The sequence below is a fragment of the Dendrobates tinctorius genome, unplaced genomic scaffold (assembly GCF_039654945.1).
Source record: "Dendrobates tinctorius isolate UK_male_01 unplaced genomic scaffold, ASM3965494v1 ptg000046l, whole genome shotgun sequence".
NCBI lineage: Eukaryota > Metazoa > Chordata > Amphibia > Anura > Dendrobatidae > Dendrobates > Dendrobates tinctorius.
In genome coordinates, this window is record NW_027361714.1 from 15,145,532 (window position 1) to 15,166,699 (window position 21,168).

At 44.4% G+C, this 21,168-nt stretch overlaps 1 protein-coding gene across 8 annotated transcripts in view; it reads left to right on the forward strand.

Moving 5' to 3' along the window:
* The window catches only part of REPS1 (RALBP1 associated Eps domain containing 1), a 176,321-nt gene that overhangs the window by 103,535 nt on the left and 51,618 nt on the right, over positions 1–21,168 (forward strand). For 6 of the 8 annotated variants that reach the window (XM_073575708.1, XM_073575712.1, XM_073575709.1 and 3 more), the window contains 2 exons: positions 2,335–2,415; positions 15,202–15,289. In XM_073575708.1, coding sequence (XP_073431809.1) covers positions 2,335–2,415; positions 15,202–15,289 — 169 coding nt within the window. The remainder of the gene's footprint in view (positions 1–2,334; positions 2,416–15,201; positions 15,290–21,168) is intronic. The other 2 variants (XM_073575711.1, XM_073575713.1) reach the window with 2 other exon arrangements.

Below are 21,168 nucleotides of genomic sequence, written 5' to 3' on the forward strand. Positions count from 1 at the left end.
ATAGCCAGCAGAGGGAAAGCTGATCTCTGGTGGCAGATGTTTATAGCCTGGGAAGGGGGTAATACCCATGGAGCTTCCCAGGCTATTAATATCAGCTCGCAACTGTATACTTAGCCTTTACTGACTACTAAAATGGCGAACCCCACCCAAAAAAGACGTGGGTACCCCTATATTTAATATCCAGCAAAGGCTATGCAGACAGCTGAGGGCTGATATTAATAGCCTTGGAAGGGGCCATAGATATTGGCCCCTTCCAGACTAAAAAATCAGCTCTCAGCCACCCCAGAAAAGGTGCATCTTTACGATGTGCCAAATCTGGTGCTTAGCCTCGCTTTTCCCACTTGCCCTGTAAGTGGGGCTCATATTTGTGGGGTTGAGGTCACCTTTGTATTGTCGGGTGACATCAAGCCCACAGGTTAGTAATTGTGAGTCGTCTAGAAGACACCTATCCATTACTAATCCCATAGTGACACCCAGAATAAAGTCCTTTATTTGAAATAATGACACTCCTTTAATATTCTTAATTAAACCATACTTACCGAACTCCTAATCCACCGAAGCAAACATCTGCTGTAACAAAAATAAGATAATAAACCACAATATTCCTCACCTGTCTGCCGAGAAGATAATCCATAACCTCCCATGACAATCCTGATCACTGAGAGCAGTCCCATCAGTGATGTGACTGCTCTCAAAGACAGCCAGTGATACACTGCGGGAGCAATCACCTCCTGTCAGTGTATCACTGAGCTGCCGTGAGAGATCACCGGAGTTCATCAGCTGATCAGCGTCAGTATTCTCCGTTTGTACTACTGCTGCGTGGGATAGTTCTTACGCAGCAGTGCTGTAAGTGAGAGCATTGGAGCTGATGAACTCCGGTGAGCTCTCATGGCGGCTCCGTGATACACTGACAGGAGGTGATCGCTCCGCAGTGTATCGCGGGCGACCGGGTAGAGCTGTCACATCTCCTAATGTGATTATTCTACACCTGAGATCGCCGTGGAACACTCGGATTTCCTGGACTACGTCGTACAAGTGAGTATATGTTGGTTTATTGTTTTACATTATCTTTAGGAGACGAGGTTTCAGGGATTAGGCGTTAGGTAAGTGTGTTTTTTTTTTATGTGAATATGTAATTTTACACAGCGCTGTGACCGACAGTCTGTGGTAATGTTACCGCAGGTGACAGTAACAGCTGCTGGGTCATGCTGACATCATGACCCCGCAGCGCTCTGTGAACGATGGTCTTATCGGCGGTAGCGTTACCGCTGATAACTACTGTGCCGGTGTTTCCCACGCTGTCACACAGATGACAGCGTGGGGAATGCCATAGAAAGATGGTAAAATGCAATACAAAAGCTCAGCAAATCCTCAAACATTTTTTTATAATTGAGTTTTTGCTGCGGATTTGACTGACTCAATTGAAGTCAATGGGTGCGGAAACACTGCAGAAACGCAAAAAGAATTGACCTGCTACGGAAAATAACGCACTGCAAATACGCACGAAAATTTACTGATCATGTGCACAACACTTTAGGATTGTCATTGCATTACCTTGCATAAGGATTCCGTTGCGTTTTTGGACCATTTCCGTGTGGAAAAAATTTCAGCAAAAAGGCATCAAAAACATATCATGTGCACATAGCCTAATGGCAAAACGATGCAAACGATTGAATGAAACCGAACTGCAAGCTGATTTTTAGCCACAAATGCATGCATATAAATAAATTTGCCCCGGAAGTGGATAATATAAAGTGTCACTATTGTGGCCATTACACACTGGCAGATCCTGGGTATTGTGTCCCCTCACATAATAGCAGGCTCACCATCCTCATGTCACGTACCTGTTTTCTGACAAGCATGTTTCATTATTTTTGCAGATGTGGTTGGTTGGCTTTGTAAGTGCTCTGATCATATCATCCTATGTATTGCATGATGCATAACCTTGTCCTGACTGGAGGCCAGTCTTTCAGCTATTCTTCTGCACACCTGTGTCAGGAAGAAAGCCCAGTTCACATATCGTTCTACGTGTCCTCATTTTATTGCACAGTTCTTATTAACCTGTCCCATTAATCAGTGTGATATCGATCAGTTTAATCCTTGCAGAATGGATTGCACTGACTGCTATCTTATGCCAATTACTAAACTATAAAAATCCAGTTATGCTTCTCAATCCAAGTGTGGGGAATAGTGTATGATCTGTATGTATTATCCCACGCTACCTGTATAATTGGCACAGAACTGGCAGTGGAAGCCATGAATGAGGGTTTGTTTCTGCTCAGATCTTTTCCTCTCCTCTTGTCATGCTGACTTGTGTCTCCTCTGTCTGTTCAGCAGTGGGAGACATTTAGCGAACGCTCTTCAAGCTCACAAACTCTGACCCAATTTGATTCTAACATTGCACCAGCTGATCCTGTAAGTCAATCACATAGCTCGCTTGTTTGATATTAATCAATGTATTAACACGAATTTCAGTACAGTGGAGCTCCTCAATTCTTTTTTTATTGCATGATTTAATGACTGCTTCTAATGGTGGATAAGCCTGAGCTGTAGAAAAAGCTTTTATTTTCTCATTTCTGCGATGATGGGAGCAGTATAGGCTTCTGTGACAATAGACCTGTTATTTTCATGAGTTAAATGTTTTTAGATAGTTTTCTTTTCCTAGCATCCAATATGTTCATGTCAATATAAACCGTAATCCTATATTGGCTTCTTTCGTTGACTAGTTTGTTTTAATTGTATATTTTGCTTATGGGTTCTAACGTATTGATATTCCTGCCCATCTCATCATAAACCTAATTTACAGATTCATTACCCCCCCTGCCTCCCACAGGCATATGTAACTGAACTGCACATTTCATATATGATCTAGGTTTTTCACCCTATATAGACAAGTTTGTGTACATGTGTCTATAGAAGCAAATTCTATGCACTAGTAGTACGCATAAACTACACCTGTATGCAACGCTTCCAACAGAAACCACATCACAGTAATAACTGCTAGAGAACGCCCTTACAGCTTCATATTAATGTTTTTTATTTCATCTTATAGTGAAAAATCTTTACATTTGTCAGTTTTTTTTTCAAAATGTTAACCCTTCACTTTATTTAGCTAAATATCACAAAAAATCTGGGCTTGTAGCTTTTGCCAAGTATAAATATCTTTTATACCACTCATATGTTTTTAAACAAAAAAAGGTTTTTTTTAACCCTCTCCTTTAACCTGTAATCGCAGTGTGCTATTTTATAAAAAAAAAAAAAAAAAAGTCACCTATAGAAACTCCATTCTGCTGACCAGGTCCCCAACTTACCACCTCTTCTCTTCTGGACACTGATTGCCCAACAATACCGGAAGAGAAGGAGATAACGGGGAGGGGGACCCAGCTACTGCCCATCTGCTTGTCATTGTCTGCTACTTAACACTGCAATCAGTGAATTTAGAGAGCAAACTGGTGAGGACCCCACCAGCAGGACTGAGGAGCCGTGAGGGATCGGTGCTTTTTTTTTTTTTTTTTTTTTATTTATTTTTTCAAATATATATTTGCCTCTCTGTTGTATACACATTAGCAATCAAAGTATTTGACACCTAAGGCGTTAAGTCTAAGTGGGTGTTAACAGACAGTGTTAACTGTGAATGTATACTTTTGCCTATATATGATACTGACCTATTATAAGCAGGCGACAACACACTGGAGAAAGAACATGCCCCCACAGTAGCTTAGAACAGGTCTCTTGGTGTATGAGATGTAATCACACTGTCTGCTGTGCTCAAGCAACTTGTACTCGCTCTGCAGAGAGATCACGCTCACATTACATGTCATAGAGGGACAGGTGCTACTCCTACATGAAATATCATGATACGCTGCTTATTCTCGCCACAGAGCGATTAACAATTTGAGCACAACAGACATAAGTGTAATTAATGAAAAATGAGGATGAATGAACTCATGGATATCAACATCCAACACTGCGGAGACACCATCACATGTTTCTCAACGCAGTGATTCTAGGGCAATGCCCCCACCCTTATGGGAAATATGTAAATATATGCAAAACACAAGCCACGGAGACACCATCACATGTTTCTCAACGCAGTGATTCTAGGGCAATGCCCCCACCCTTATGGGAAATATGTAAATATATGCAAAACACAAGCCACGGAGACACCATCACATGTTTCTCAACGCAAGCAATGACTAGCCAGGTCTTTCCCCGGGAAGGAACAACCACGGGAAGGGCAGTCTCCAATGAAGGAAACCACCTATGCCAAAGCATGGTATCCATCCACAGACAGCTGTTTCGGGGTATTGCCCCTCATCAGTGTGTAATTAATGACACATCTCTGGGAAAGTAATGTGTGAATTGCGTAACGGTATAGCAGAGGTCACCTTGCTGTAGGAGAGCTGATTTGAAATGTTCATGAAGTGACACCGCTAATCTCGGCTGTTCTGCCCTCCCAGCCAGTGCTTTCTAATCATGCAGGAAGTTACCCCAGGAAATCTGGCTGTCTGTTATAAATTTCACAAGTGAATAAACCTCTTGTAAGCCATGATGGATGCGTGATCATTTTCTGCTGTGTTGTCGCTTGCTTATAATTGGCCAGCTCATACAGAGAGAAGTAACGTCTCCAGGGAAAATGTTATTACGCGCTTTAAACTTGACTTTTTTTTTTTTTACTTATTAACTTTGATTGCTATTATCTCCAGAATGGTGAGGCAAAACAAAAAAAAAAAAAAACAATAATTCAGCTCTGCAGCTGCTATTACATTAGTGTCCAGTTAAACATGAAAAATTTGGTGGTATGTCCTCTTAAAGTGAACCTGTCAGCAGTTTTGGTTGATCTAAAATACGACCACTGCCTTTCAGGGCTTATTTTTATGTTTGCCATCCTCCTGCTTGCTTTATGGCTCCCCGGCATTGCGCTCCTGCGCAGGCGTACTTATCTGCCCTGCCGGGAAAGGTCAGAGCGACCCTGCGCATTGCAGTACTTTGCTGTGTTCTCAACAGGACAGATAAGTACGCCTGCGCAGGATGCCGGGGAGCCTGTGAAGCAAGAAGATGGGAGGCGCTGGACCCGGACCTGTGACATCCATCGGACTGGACCGGCCCCACATGTGAGTATAAGAAGTTGTTTGTTTTTTTTTTGTTTTTTTTTATCTTGTAAGTCGGGTTAGGGGCTTATCTACAGCATTATAGAGTGCTGTAGATAAGCCCTGAAAGTAGGTGGCCGTATCTTATATCGGCCAAACCTGGTGACAGGTTTACTTTAAACACAAAAACCTGATCTAAACAATGGGTCATTTTCTGATGTCACATTCCCTTTAACTCTTCAGAATGATTGCTGTTCATGTATACAAGCATATACTTCAGCAACCATCACTCAGAATGAACCTCATCTCTTAACTACAGTAGAATAACCTTGAGAATGTTGTATTCTGTCTAATTGGCCATTATGCAGAGTACACCATTTATTTCATTAAGCTGCCCTGAACCAAAACGGTTTCTGCTATGTGTATGTGACATTTCAGCTAATGCATACGGGCCCTTAGGTGTTGGTTAAAGGGAACCTGTTGCATTGAAACTGAGCTGAGCAGGTTGACAGATAGTTGTGTTGCAAAAGATTCAGTATAATTTTTATTTTATTCATTTAATCCTCTGCTAGTTTTGCGTTTTGAAGTTTAGTGGGTGGTCCTACGTGATTTTAAACCAACTATGTTGTACAAGAAAGCCTGTCAATCACCGCCCACTGGGCTCTTAAGCACAGACTAGCAGGCTTTCCTAACCAAACAAATGGCTAGTTACACTGAATCTTTTCCAGGAATGTTTTCCTCTGCTCATTTTTGCTCTTCAAGCCAGAACCTGCAGACTGGACTGCATTTTCCATATAAAGCCATTTGTCTACCAAAAACTTCAGTATTTTAGTGTTGTGGAATAGATTCCAGTCCACCTGGTCTTCTCGTGTACAGTGTGTAATAATTAGGGTTGGAAGGAGAAATAATTTAGGAAGCTTGCGCACTGAAAATGGGAATTATGGAGTCCCCTTAGATTTACACACTGTTCACGAGAAGAGCAGATGGATCTTCAATCTATTCCTCAACACTGTAATACTGAAGTCTTTGGCAGACTAACACAATGCACAGGAAAAGGAGAGGTGGAGATGTATTCCACAATGCACAAACTAGCCGCGGGTGTCTTGACCTGAACGTGAAAGTTTCATAAGATCTGGAGCCAGTCTGTGCATTGTGGTCCAATTTGTACAGACATCTCAATGTATTGTTACAGTGAACCCAAGTTTAGAGTACGTGTATGGTAGTACACTGGGTCCGACTCCTTTACCATCTCCTTGTACTCTTATCAGCTGCCATTTGTAGAGAGATTTAGGCTCTGGAGACAACGCTCTGGATATTCAGCTTCTAAAAAGCATGGCTCAACTTATTTCTTCTTAGATATGTACGGAAGCTAAGTGAGACAAAAGCCCCTCTGCATATGAAATCCACATATAGACATGTGTGGACACCATTATGGCTTTGTATAACACAGTAAAGCTTGAGTATTTTTTGCTTAATTTTAACAGGTTTAGAAGATTTATCACTGGAAAAAGTACTTACATTTTTATAAAAAAAAGTATAAACCTTTTATTGTTAGAAATATACCGTATATACTTGTGTATAAGCCGATTTCCCCCCCCCCCCCCCTTTTGCCACAAAAAAACTGGGAAAACTTATTGACTCGCGTATAAGCCTAGTGTTAAATGGTGGTCCAAGTAGATGCTCCGTAGATAAAAAACCCCATCTGCTGGTTCACAAGGGTTAATGCTGGCCCACGAAGATGCTCCATAAAAGCCCCCCATATGCTGCTGCACAAGGGTTAATGCTGGCCCAGGAAGATGCTCCATAAATACCCCCGTATGCTGCTGCACAAGGGTTAATGTTGCCTCATAAATACCCCCATATGCTGCTCCACAAGGTTAATGCTGGCCCAAGAAGATGCTCCATAAATACCCCCCATATGCTGCTGCACGAGGGTTATTGCTGCTCCATAAATACTCCCCATATGCTGCTCCACAAGGGTTAATGCTGGCCCAAGAAGATGCTCCATAAATACCCCCCATATGCTGCTGCACAAGGGTTAATGCTGCCCCATAAATACCCCCATATGCTGCTCCACAAGGGTTAATGCTGCCCCATAAATGCCCCCCATATGCTGCTCCACAAGGGATAATGCTGCCCCATAAATACCCCCCCATATGCTGCTCCACAAGGGTTAATGCTGCCCCATAAATAACCCCCATATGCTGCTCCACAAGGGTTAATGCTGACCCAAGAAGATGCTCCATAAATACCCCCCATATGCTGCTGCACAAGGGTTAATGCCCCATAAATACCCCCATATGCTGCTCCACAAGGGTTAATGCTGCCCCATAAAAAAAACCCCATATGCTGCTCCACAAGGGTTAATGCTGCCCCATAAGAGGCTCCATAAATACCCCTTATTTGCTGCTGCAATAAAAAAAGACATACTCGCCTCTCCATCGCTGGGGGCCAGGTGCCGGTGTCCTGAGCCCCTGGCAGTGGCGATATTCACCTGTCCCCGTTCCGAGCCGTGCACCGCTGTGTCTCCCGGATCTCTGCATTGACAGCAGAAGACGCGCAGTGACTACGTCATCGCACCCTCTGCCATCACAGCAGGAGGACCCGGAGACACAGTGGTGCACGGCTCGGAACGGGCACAGGTGAATATCACTCTGCCCCCGTCATACTCTCCTCTCCTAGCGCAAGGTCTTTTTCCCGTCTCCCATGACGGCACACATGAGAGAGGGGATCCGCCCAGTCAGGACAGGAACCCTACTGAAGATAAAAGGGCGGTACCTCTCCCTCGCTTCAGTTGGGTTTCCTGTCCTGACAGGGACCCGTGCTGAAGACAGCAGGTCACACTTACCTGCCCCTCTCCCGTGCCGGCGTAGAAGATCAAGCTGGGCTCCTGAGCGCTGGGCGTCGGGATGGAGGAAGCGCCGTCCGCGGGTCCTCCGGGGCTCAGCATCCGAGCGGGAGCAGGAACAGCACGGCGGGGGTCCTGGGGCTCTTCCGTGGCTGCCGCGCCGCCCTCTCCCCCTCTGCCGGTGATCCCTACTCTGGAGCAGCTCAGCGCTGAGGGAGCGGCCGCTTCCGGGTCGCGCTCCTCTGACGTCACGCGCAGGGCACGCTGGGGAAGGGGCGTGCCCGCGTGACGTCGGAGGCGGCGCCGACAATCCAAGATGGCGGCGCCCATGGTGAAGAACGCCGATCGGTGGAGAGAGATCCCGGCGGTATGGCAGGGGGGGGGAGGGGCTGTGGGGGTAACCGGAGGAGGCGGAGAGTGCAGTGGATCCCCCTTACATAAGGGGGATGACCACAGAAGACGCACTCATGCCCAAGGCTTCAGAATGGAAGTGGGGCAAGACGAGCAGCGTCAGCAGCAGCGACAGCAGCAGCGTCAGCAGCAAGACCTCTCGCCAGATGCCAGGCCGAGCCGCCAACATACCAGAAGCAGTCGCTCAAGTGGTGGGAGCGGCAGTCATAAGCGCAATCGGCATGACTCTGGGACGTCCAGGAGAAACGTCACGAGTGCATCTGAGGAGCCTCCGAGATCGGTACCCCTGATTGACAGCGGTGGTGAGTGATCTACGTGAATGTCACCCTTATGGTAATGGGGTTCCATTTTTTCTGTTTGATCACTAGGGGGCGAGGAAGACCAGCAGCAAAACCAAAAATAGAGAATGCGCCCTATGTAAAAACCCGCTGGCAGATCAGCGGCAGAAAGATCTCTGCGCTGACTGTATTAACAGGACTATACAGGAGGAGACCCCTGATTTGGTGACTAGTCTGAAGGAGTTAATACATCAGGAGGTGAAAGGTTCCCTAAAGGCGGCCCTTAAAAAGAAACGAAACCGTAAAAGGAGCTCCGATTCAGAGGCCTCGCCAAAGCAGAAGGGGCGGGATAGATCTTTGTCCCCCTCCACCTCCTCTTCCTCCACGCAGTCCTCAGAATCCTCCTCGGACAGCGATATAGGCGGCCGTCCATGTTTTCCAACGGAGGACGTAGAAAAACTGGTCAAGGCCATTAGAGCTACAATGGGCCTTAAAGAAGAAAAAACTCCCAAATCATTAGAGGATGTAATGTTTGGAGGACTAGAGGAAAAGCGAAAGCGCACCTTCCCTGTAAATGATAAAATAAAAGCGCTAATTGACAGGGAATGGAAAAAGACAGAGCGGTCAGGGGGCTTACCTTCCACATCAAAGAGGAGGTACCCCTTTGACCAGAAGGACTCAGAAACCTGGGAAAAAGTCCCAAAAATTGATGGGGCTGTAGCCAGATCCTCAAAAAAAGTATCCCTACCATTAGAAGATTCTGGCGTGTTGAAAGACCCGCTTGATAAGAAGGCAGATGGGTTTCTGAAGCACATCTGGGAAGCTTCAGCAGGGGGATTGAAGCCAGCAATAGCCGGTACCTGTACCGCTCGTGCCCTCATGGTCTGGCTGCAACAAATAGAGGACCAGATCAAGGATAGAGTTCCTAGAGACGAAATCCTAGCTAATCTGACACTGGTGCACGGAGCAGCGGCTTTCCTGGCCGATTCCTCTGCAGACTCCGCAAGATTGACAGCTAGAGCAGCAAGCCTGTCAAATGCGGCAAGACGAGCCCTGTGGCTTAAAGGGTGTCCCGGAGATTTACCCTCTAAGCACAAGTTATGTTCCATTCCATGCAATGGCCAATTCCTCTTCGGGAAAAAACTAGAAGAGATTTTGGAGCATGCGGGGGATAGGAAGAAAAGCTTTCCCCGATTTCCGGGAGAACCTAAGAAGCAGCCCTTTCGGAGGAGGAGATTTAACAGGGGTCGTCCCCCGGGAGATAGAAAAGGCTGGGACTTTAAAGAAAAAAGAGGATCGGGCTATATGTTTAAAGGGCCCTCCACTTCCTCCAAAAAATCTCCCCAATGACATTGCGCCGGAGGTAGGGGGAAGGCTTTCTCTCTTCCTTTCCGCCTGGGCAAATATCTCCCCCAGTACATGGGTCCTAAATATAATCAAGGACGGCTTAAAAATAAAATTCATCCGACCGCCCAGGCATACCTTCATAATAACACCCAGAAGGAAAGCCCAAGAGCAACAGCTGGCCCTGGAGACGGAAGTCTTGGGACTAGTGAAAAAACAAGTCCTACAGGAAGTCCCAGCGCAAGAGGAAGGAAGGGGGTTCTACTCCCCCCTCTTCTTAATACAAAAACCAGACGGCTCTTGGAGAACCATTGTCAACCTGAGGAGACTCAATCAGTGGATAGACAATTGCTCCTTCAAAATGTAGTCAATCAACACGGCCACAAAGATCCTGTTCCAGCATTGCCTCCTGGCAGTGATAGACTTAAAAGATGCCTACTATCACATCCCAATCCATCGGGAGTATCAGAGATATTTGAGAGTAGCGCTCTATATCCAGGGGCAGGTGAGACACTACCAGTACGCAGCCCTTCCGTTTGGCCTGTCTACAGCCCCCAGGGTATTCACCAAAGTGATGGCCGAAGTAATGTCCTTTCTGCGATCCAGGGACATAGTGATCGTCCCATACTTAGACGACTTTCTGGTAATAGGGATGTCGGAATCCCACTGCACACTTCAAGTGAAGGAAGTAATAGCAACTCTAGTAGGACTAGGATGGATAGTAAACATCCCCAAGTCAAGGATAACCCCAGTAAAAGAGCAATCCTTCCTAGGGTTGATATTGGACTCCGATCAACAACGCTGCCTCCTACCAGAGAGGAAAGTGACCAAGATAAGAGGCCTAGCTCGCACAGCAATACAAAGGCCAAATATGACACTGAGGAACGCAATGTCCCTTTTAGGCTCACTGACATCATGTATACCCGCAGCAACATGGGCGCAGTACCACTTAAGGCAACTACAGTGGGAAGTCCTGTCTGCGCAGAAACAATTAAAAGGGCATTTAGAAGGCAAACTATGTCTCACAGTGGCTGTAAGAGATTCCCTGCTCTGGTGGACTGTAGAAAAGAATCTAACAGCTGGTGTCCCGTGGCAAAAACCAGTCGAGGACATCATTACGACAGACGCGAGTGCCACAGGGTGGGGAGCACACCTGAGATCCCATACAATACAGGGGACCTGGTCCTCACTAGAAAGCGATCAGAATTCAAATGTAAAAGAACTATGGGCAGTGGAAAAAGCCGTGAAACATTTCCTTCCCTTACTTCAGGGCCGCCACACCCGGGTCACGACGGACAATCAGGCAGTAGTAGCCTACATCAATCATCAGGGGGGAACGAGATCTCGGGGCCTCATGCAAATATCAGATCTACTCTTCCAGCTAGCAGAACAACATCTGTTATCCATCGCAGCATTGCACATAAAGGGGGCAGAAAATATACAAGCAGACTTCCTGAGTCGCAGGCATCTAAGACAAGGGGAATGGTCCCTAAACCCCCAAGTCTTCCAACAAATAGTTCAGGCCTGGGGCAGACCAGAAATAGACCTGTTCGCTACCGCACACAACCGGAAGGTCAGGAAGTTCTGCTCGCTAAATCCAAGGGAAAACCCCTTCGCAGTAGATGCCCTACAAATACCCTGGAAGTTCATCCTGGCCTATGCATTCCCCCCGATAACAATGATCCCAGTAGTAGTCAGGAAAATCAGGGAGTATCGGGCAAGAATAATTCTTATAGCTCCCTTTTGGCCGAGAAGGCCTTGGTTCTCCCTTCTGAGGCTCATGTCAGTGACAGATCCATGGATACTACCAGAGATTCCAGACCTGCTTTCCCAGGGACCAGTGGTCCACTCTCAGGTGAAGGGCTTCCATCTAGCAGCCTGGAATTTGAGAGGGCGCTACTGAGTCGCCAGGGTTTCTCTCCAGGGTTAGTCTCCACCCTGTTGAAAACTAGGAAACCAATAACATCCCAAATCTACGGTAGAACGTGGAAAAAGTTCCTAGACTTCCTGGGGGAACCTTTAGGGGATGTAGCTCCAGTGGGACCTATCCTAGAGTTCTTACAGTCGGGGCTGCAACTAGGGTTAGCCACTAACACACTCAAAGTCCAAGTCTCAGCTTTGGGGGCCCTATATAACTGCAATTTAGCAGCCAATAGGTGGGTGTCCCGGTTCATTAAGTCCTGTGGCAGGTCAAGGCCGGTCATTATCCCAAAGATACCACCCTGGGACCTGAACCTAGTTTTGGAGGCTTTAACCAAAGATCCCTTCGAACCACTATTAGAGCTGTCACCTAAGCTGCTTACACTTAAAACGGTCTTACTGGTAGCCTTAACGTCAGCCCGAAGAGTCAGCGACCTACAAGCTCTGTCTATATGTCCTCCTTATACACAGATCTTGGATGACCGAGTGGTTCTAAGACCAGACCCGGCCTATCTCCCCAAGGTAGTCCAAAAGTTTCATAGGACTCAGGAGATCTCCTTGCAGTCGTTCTGTAACAATCCCAGAAACCCGGGGGAGCAAAAGTTCCATACATTAGACGTAAGAAGAGCCATAATACAATATATGTCAATAACTAGTCAGTGGAGGAAAGATCAGTCCCTTTTTGTAGCCTTTCAGGGTAGTAGAAAGGGGCACGGGGTAGCTAAAAGTACCATTGCCAGATGGATCAGGGAGGCCATTATGTTATCCTACTCCGCAAGTGGCGCTCCGGTTCCAGAAGGCATCAAGGCTCACTCCACCAGAGCCGTGGCTACCTCCTGGGCAGAGAAGGCTGAGGTATCGATTGAGCAAATTTGTAAAGCCGCTACTTGGTCCTCACCTTCCACCTTTTTTAAACACTACCGACTTGATCTGTCTTCCTCTACTGACCTAACCTTTGGTAGAAGGGTGCTGCAAGCGGTGGTCCCTCCCTAAGGTGTCTTATTCTACAAAAGTCTCTCATGTGTGCCGTCATGGGAGACGGGAAAACACCAAGGTTACTTACCGGTAGCCGGTTTTTCCGGAGCCCATGACGGCACCTGTATATTCCCCCCCTTTTCACTCCTTTGGTGTGCACTATAGTTTGGGTGTTTCTTTAGTTAGATATAATGTGGTGATAGTTTTACCATGTGTACTAACCCGGGGGGCCTCTCATGCTCTGTAAACCAACTGAAGCGAGGGAGAGGTACCGCCCTTTTATCTTTAGTAGGGTTCCTGTCCTGACTGGGCGGATCCCCTCTCTCGTGTGCCGTCATGGGCTTCGGAAAAACCGGCTACCGGTAAGTAACCTTGGTGTTTCTGCAGCGGCAGCCCCTGCTTCTCCCTCTGCCGTCTGCTTCCTGCATTCAGCTGGTCACTTGGTACAGCTCATTAAACTCTTAAATATGCGCATATTCATGAGTTTAATGAGCAGTACCACGTGACTGCTAAATGCAGGTAGCAGACGGCATGAGGGAGACGCAGGGGCTGCAGAGGAGTGCCAGGAGAGGTGAGTATGATCTTGGACTCCCCCGCTCCCCCTCCCTCGCCCACCCCCCGGTATATGACTTGCGTAGAAGCCGAGAGGGGGACTTTCAGCCAAAAAAAATGGGCTAAAAGTCTTGGCTTATACACGAGTATATGCGGTATATTTAGTTTACCTGATTTTAGTGCTTAATGTGCTTTGCAATTCCTTCACAACCGAACAATTGCCAAAAACTTGTAGCATGTGTGACCACATTTGATTGGTTAGTGTATCTTTTTCTTGTGCACACTTTAACTAAATGTATTTCTAAAGGTTCTCACCTGATGTCTGTATCAACTCAACCAATTCACATAGGCAAAGAAATCAAACCATAGATGTCTGTAAATTTAAGTTGTGTAATAATGAGAAATGAGACAGAAAAGTATAGAACACATAAAGAAAGTGAGGTGCAAAAAGTAATAGAATTCAGTCATGACTTTCTATCAGTAATTAGAAAGCAAACATGCCACTTAGTGAAAAATATCAGCTGGCTCAACTGAAAAGAAGTGTCTTATTACCAAGGTGCCACACAAGAAGTTTCTCATGATGGGTAAAACCAGTAAGCTGTCTGAAGACCCTTCCAAACTTATTGTTGCAAAACATACTGATGGCATCTAAACTACTGATTCCATTTAGCACTGTTGGGACAATAAACTGGAAGTGGAAATAACATCAATTCACCAGAAATGGGCCCCGACCATGTGCTCCACCCAAGATTTCAGACAGTGAAGTGAAAAGAATTATCCAGAAGAATTATCCTAGAGCCAAGGACTACGAGTAGATAGCTACAGAAAGACCTGGAATCAGCAGGTACAATTGCTTCAAAGAAAACTTTAAGTAATGCACTCAACCTCCATTGTCTGTATGCACACTTACCATGGAAAAATCCAATGCTGAACAAAAAAGTATGTTCAAGAGCATTTAAAGTTTGCGCAACAACATTTAGACAAGCCTGTGAAATACTGGGAGTCTATAGTCTGGTCAGCTGAGACCAAAATTGAATTCTTTGGATGGCTTAATACACACCATATTTGGAGGCCAAAAGGCACAGCATATCGCTCCAAAAAACACCATACCAACAGTGAAGTTTAGAGGTGTGGACATCATGGTGTGGGGCTCTTGCCGCATATGGCACTGGCCAGCTTCATATTATTGAAGGAAGGATGAATGGATGTTTACCAAGCATTCTTGATAAAAATCTGCTGCTGTCTACCAAGATAAGGGTGGACTTATCAGCAAAACACTGATCCCAAAATACATCAAGCCAATCGCCTGATAGAAAATTTATGGAAGGAACTAAAGCTCCGAGTTCATAGGAGCCCTCGGATACTTCAGAATTTGAAGAGTGTTTGTGTGGAAGAATGGGGTAAATTCACACCTGAGCAATGCATGCGACTAGTCTCTCCATACATGACGAGTCTTGAAGCTGTCAATAAAGGCTCATATATGAAATATTAAATACATTTCAGTGAAAGTGTTCAATACCTTTTCCCTGTTATTTCTCATTATTACACATGACCATAAATTAAGTTATAGCATCTGGAGAGAATTTCGTGTCAAAAGCATCTTTAAAAATAAATTCTCTTAGCAAAATTGGTAGAATTTATCAATGGCAGCATTCTTGTATTATATTCCCCACTGGCGCCCTGTAAGTCCATCAGAATAAAGAAGCGCATGAATCATTTTACTCTTGTCCTTTCTGTTGTTTCACACTTTAAGATCTTTCCCTTTTATTGATTTTATTGACAGGATACCGCTATAGTCCATCCAGTCCCAATCCGGATGACACCAAGTAAAATTCACCTGCAGGAAATGGAGCTTAAAAGAACTGGAAGCGGTGAGAGACCTTCTTATATGATGTTACACTTTCCCAAATGTTGTAATGTTTGCGACAAAAAAACCCCAAACATTCTCTTTTATTGCTTCATACCATCACCATTTTTGTTTCTGTAATTTCAATCAATACGTCTTTACTTTTCCCTCACGTTTTGCGCTACAGCATTTAGAGGGATGAAAGGAGGATGTTTGTGACTGTTACATCCAGTGACAGAATTTGTTCGATATATTCAATATTCAGCCTCTTAAATCATATCAGATTGTAACTTATTTGTGTTGAAAAGAATTCCCTTATCCACCAGATGGGTGATAAATTGCTAATCACTGCGCATCTGACTTCTGTTTTTTTTGCAGCCCCCTCCTGAACGTGGAGGAGTTATATATGTGCAGCCTCCTCTCCATTCAGAGAGTTCAGAGTACAGATCTCCAGCAGTCTCTTTAGGCAATGAATTGGAACAGTGGCTATGCATGTACACCTCTGCTCCACTCAGGATGCAGTTGCAGAACTCTGTTAAAGTTATCACCTACTAATGGATTGGGAATAGCTTTATTTTTTGTGAATAACACTTTAACCATGAATCCTACTTCAAGCTGTATCTACTGTGCCTCTGATCGCATTCCCCTATTCACAGAACCATTGAGTTTTCCCAGTTTGTGCAGAATTAACTGATTTTTTTTTTTTTTAGTTGGCAGTGATCAGTCTGAGCGCTATCTAGTCTACTCTTACTCGTGATCATGCTTCATGTAAATAGCACTTTAGCAGTGTTCATGCGGGCCTCTATTTATTTTTTCTCGACTTTTTCTTGTCATTAAGTATAAAAGTATGCATTAATGTGCTCAAAAGTTTACATAACCTGGCAGAATTTTTGCTTTCTTGGCCATTTTTCAGAGAATATGAATGATAACACAAAAACTTTTTCTCCACTCATGGTTAGTGGTTGGGTGAAGCCATTTATTGTCAAACTACTGTTTTTTTTCTCTTTTTAAATCATAATGACAACCAAAGCATCCAAATAAACCTGATCAAAAGTTCACCTATCCCATTTCTTAATACAGTATATTGCCCCCTCTAACATCAATGACTGCTTGAAGCCTTTTGTGGTAGTTGTGGATGAGGTTCTTTATTTTCACAGATGGTAAAGCTGCCCACTCTTGGCAAAAAGCCTCCAGTTCCTATAAAGTCCTGGGCTGTCTAGCATGAACTGTGCACTCGAGATCTCCCCAGAGTGGCTCAATGATATTGAGTTCAGGAGGCTGAAATGGCCACTCCAGAACCTTCACTTTGTCCTGCTATAGCCAATGACAGGTTGACTTGGCCTTATGTTGTGGATCGTTGTCATGTTGGAACGTCCAAATACATCCCATGTGCAGCTTCCGGGCTGTTAATTGCAAATTTGCCTCCAGTATTTGCTGATAACGTGCTGCATTCATGTTTTCAACTTTGACCAAGTTTCCTGTGCCTTTGTAGCTCACACATTCCCAAAACATCAGCGAGCCACCTCCGTGCTTTACTGTAGGAATGGTGTTCCTTTCATCATAGACCTTGTTGACCTCTCTCCAAATGTAATATTTATTGCGGCCAAAAAGTTTAATTTTGGTCTCATCACTCCAAATGACCATGTTCCAGAAGCTTTAGGCTTGTTTCCGTGCTGTTTTGTGTATTGTAGTAGAGATACTTTTTGACATTTGCGCAGTAATGGCTTTCTTCTGGCAACTCGACCATGCAGCAAATTTTCTTCAAGTGCCTCCTTATTTTGCTTCTTGAAACAGCCACACTGCTAGTTTTTAGAGAATCCAGTGTTTCAAATGATGTTATTTGAGGGTTTTTCTTTGCATCCCGAACAACTTTCCTTGCAGTTGTGTACAAAATTTTTGTTGGTCTACCTGAGCGTGGTTTTGTTTTTACAGAGCCCGATTTTCCATTTGTTAATCACAGTTTGAACGCTGCTGACTGGCATTATCAATTCCTTGGATATCTTTTTGTATCCTTTTCCTGTTTTATACAGTTCAAATACCTTTTCCCGTAGATCCGTTGACAGTCCTTTTGCTCTCCCCATGACTCACAATCCAGAAACGTCATTGGCTGGATGAAAGATGCAAGAGTCACAGGTGAGGATGTTACCTTCAGTAGCCATTCAAACCCATTTGTATCAACTTCTGTGCATATTATCAGGCCCAAATCACCAGGGTATGTGAACTTTTGATCAGGGTCATTTGGATATTTTTGGGTTGTCATTCTGATTTAAAAAGAGAAAACACAGTAGTTTGACAATAAATGGCTTCACCCAATGGAGAAAAAGTTTTGGTATCAGTCATATTCTCTAAAAAGGCCAAGAAAGCAAAAATTCTGCCGGGGTATGCAAACTTTTGCGCACAATTGTATATTATACATTATTAATATTGATAGGGAATTTAGAATGTGAGCCCCGAAAGGAACAGCGATGATGACGTCTGTGAAGCTTTGTGGAATATGATGGCGCTTTCTAAGTAAGCATTCTAAATACTGAAATGTCACACCAAATGATAACATGCAGTTAGAATTCATGTATTTGCTTTCAACATGCTTTACGTGTAATGCAGGTAGCCTCATGATTTACCATCTCCTCCTAAAAGGGCACACTGACTTTATTTTGTATTCTCCAATTGAAGTGAATGCGGAGCTGTTTTAGGTCCCCTTAACACATTTGTGTTTCTGTTACGTGTGGTGTCTGTTGCTGCTTTCATGTCCATGCTGTCACATGGACCGTCCGTGTCTATTTTTTTTTTTCTTTTTTCTTCAAACCCCCCCCCCCCCCCCGGCTGCTCGGATTACATAGAACCACACAAGTCTATGGGTTCGTAGAAAACGCGTACTGCACACAAATGATATCAGACACATACCACAATATAATGCATTCAAGAAAAAACTGATTTTTAAGTGTTTAAAGATGTGCAAAGATAAAGATAATAGTTTGTAGAGCTTTTTGTTAAGCCAAACAATTAAATAAAAATAATGGCGTGAGGTTCCCAGTATTTATTTATTTTTTAATCCGTAAAGATTATATTTGCTCACAGTTGTCGTCTTTATCATGCTTGCAACATCCATGGTTAACCTCTTCACGACTGCCCACAGTAGATAAACATTGGCGCTTGCTGGGCTTTGTGCAGCGCCGACGTTTATCTACTGTCGGCGGTTTTGTGCCCCCCGGGACCCCCACATACCTTCCAACGCGGGGATCCCGGTGCGCAATGCATGCTGGGACCCCCGACGTCATCGAGACCTGATTGGTTCAGGTCCCGATGACGTCAGCGTCACAGCAGCCAATGGGAGCGTTCGCTGGGAAAGCTGCTTGTTTCCCGGTGATCTCCCTCATTGTAACGCGGCTTCTCCCTCTGATCTAACACTGACAGCTGATCAGAGGTGAAGCAGCGTTATTGTGTGACTAGATCGCTGCCTGGCACAGCTGATCGCTGCCTGGCACAGCTGTGCCAGGCAGCGATCTTGTCACACAGTAACGCTGCTTCACCTCTGATCATCTGTCATTGTGAGATCAGAGGAGAAGTCGCGTTATGTGCCAGGCAGCGATCTTGTCACATAGTAACGCTGCTTCTCCTCTGATCTCACACTGACAGATGATCAGAGGTGAAGTGGCGTTACTATGAGTCAGATCGCAGGGCAGCGATCTTGTGACAAAAATAAAAAAAAAGTGAAAAAAAAAAAATGCAGGGGCTAGGGTTAGGGCTAGGGCTGGGATTAAGGTTATGGGTGTGTTGGTGTTAGGTTTGTGGTTAGGGTTATGGTTAGGGCTGAGATTAGGGTTAGGGGTGTGTTGGGGTTAGGGTTGGAATTAGAATTGGGGGTTTCCACTGTTTAGGTACATCAGGGGCTCTGTAAATGCAATATGACGCCCGCAGACCATTCCATCAAAGTCTGCATTTCAGAACGTCACTACTTCCCTTCCGAGCCCCACCGTGTGCCCAAACAGTAGTTTTCTCCCACATATGGGGTACCAGCGTACTCAGGACAAATTGGACAACAACTCTTAGGGTCCAATTTCTCCTGTTACCCTTGTGAAAATAAAAATTGGGGGCTAAAAGATCATTTTTGTGGAAAAAAAAATGATTTTTTTTATTTTCATGCCTCTACATTATAAACTTTACTGAAACACTTGGGGGTTCAAAGTGCTCACCACACATCTAGATAAGTTCCTTGGGGGGTCCAGTTTCCAAAATGGGGTCACTTGTGTGGGGCACTGTTTAGGTACATCAGGGGCTCTGCAAACGCGACATGACACCCACAGACCATTCCATCAAAGTCTGCATTTCAGAACGTCACTACTTCCCTTCCGAGCCCCACCGTGTGCCCAAACAGTAGTTTTCTCCAACATATTGCATACCAGCGTACTCAGGACAAATTGAACAACAACTCTTAGGGTCCAATTTCTCCTGTTACCCTTGTGAAAATAAAAATTGGGGGCTAAAAGATCATTTTTGTGGAAAAAAAAATGATTTTTTTTTTATTTTCACGGCTCTACATTATAAACTTTAGTGAAACACTTGGGGGTTCAAAGTGCTCACCACACATCTAGATAAGTCCCTGGGGGGGTCTAATTTCCAAAATGGGGTCACTTGTGGGGGGTTTCCACTGTTTAGGTACATCAGGGGCTCTCCAAATGCGACATGGCATCCGATCTCAATTCCAGCCAATTCTGCATTGAAAAAGTCAAACGGCACTCCTTCCGTTCTGAGCTCTGCCGTGTGCTCAAACAGTGGTTTAGCCCCACATACGGGGTATTGGCGTATTCGGGAGAAATTGCACAAAAAATTTAGTGGTTCATTTTCTCTTTTTACACTTGTGAAAATAAAAAAAAATGGTTTTGAAGTAAAATGTTTGTGAAAAAAAGTTAAATGTTTATTTTTTCCTTCCATATTCCATTCATTCATGTGAAGCACCTTGAAGGGTTAATAAACTTCTTGAATGTGGTTTTGAGTACATTGAGAGGTGCAGTTTTTAGAATGGTGTCAATTTTGGGTATTTTCTGTCATATTGACCCCCCAAACTCACATCAAATGTGAGGTGGTCCCTAAAAAAAAATGGTGTTGCAAATTTTGTTGTAAAAATGAGAAATCGCTGGTCAACTTTTAACCCTTATAACTTCCTAAAAAAAATAAATTGTTTACAAAATTGTGCAGATGTAAAGTAGACATGTGGGAAATGTTATTTATTAGCTATTTTGTGCGATATCACTCTGATTTAAGGGCATAAAAATTAAAAGTTTGAAAATTGCAAAATTTTCTAAATTTTTGCCAAATTTTGATTTTTTTAACAAATAAGTGCAGATCATATCTAAAAAATTTTACCACCATCATGAAGTACAATATGTCATGAGAAAACAATGTCAGAATCAGTAGGATCCGTTGAAGCGTTCTAGAGTTATGACCTCATAAAGTGACACTGGTCAGAATTGAAAAAATTGGCCCGGTCACGAAGGCAAAAACAGGCTCGGGTGCGAAGGGGTTAATACCAGCCTGCTGCCGCCCCAGAAGTGAAGTATCACATGAGATGCTCTCATTCTGGCGCTTCTCCTCTGCTCTTCCCTATTATCCAGGTGCTTTGGCAATCTGGGTAATGGTAGTTGGGGTTGATGTTGGCTGTAAATTGTCCAAAAACACAGCTCTGGTGGTAGTAATGGAGAGGTGTCTATCAGACACCCTAATTCCTAACCCAGTAATCAAAATAGAGAGGATTTCACCTCCGAACTGAAATGTTGCCACTATGAGCAAATAAACCACGCTTTGGTTGCCATATTGCTTGGGGTGCTGCCTTCATTTGTTGCTTTTTATTTATAATCTATCTATTATCTTTGCACATCTTTAACACTTAAAAATCTGTCATTTCTT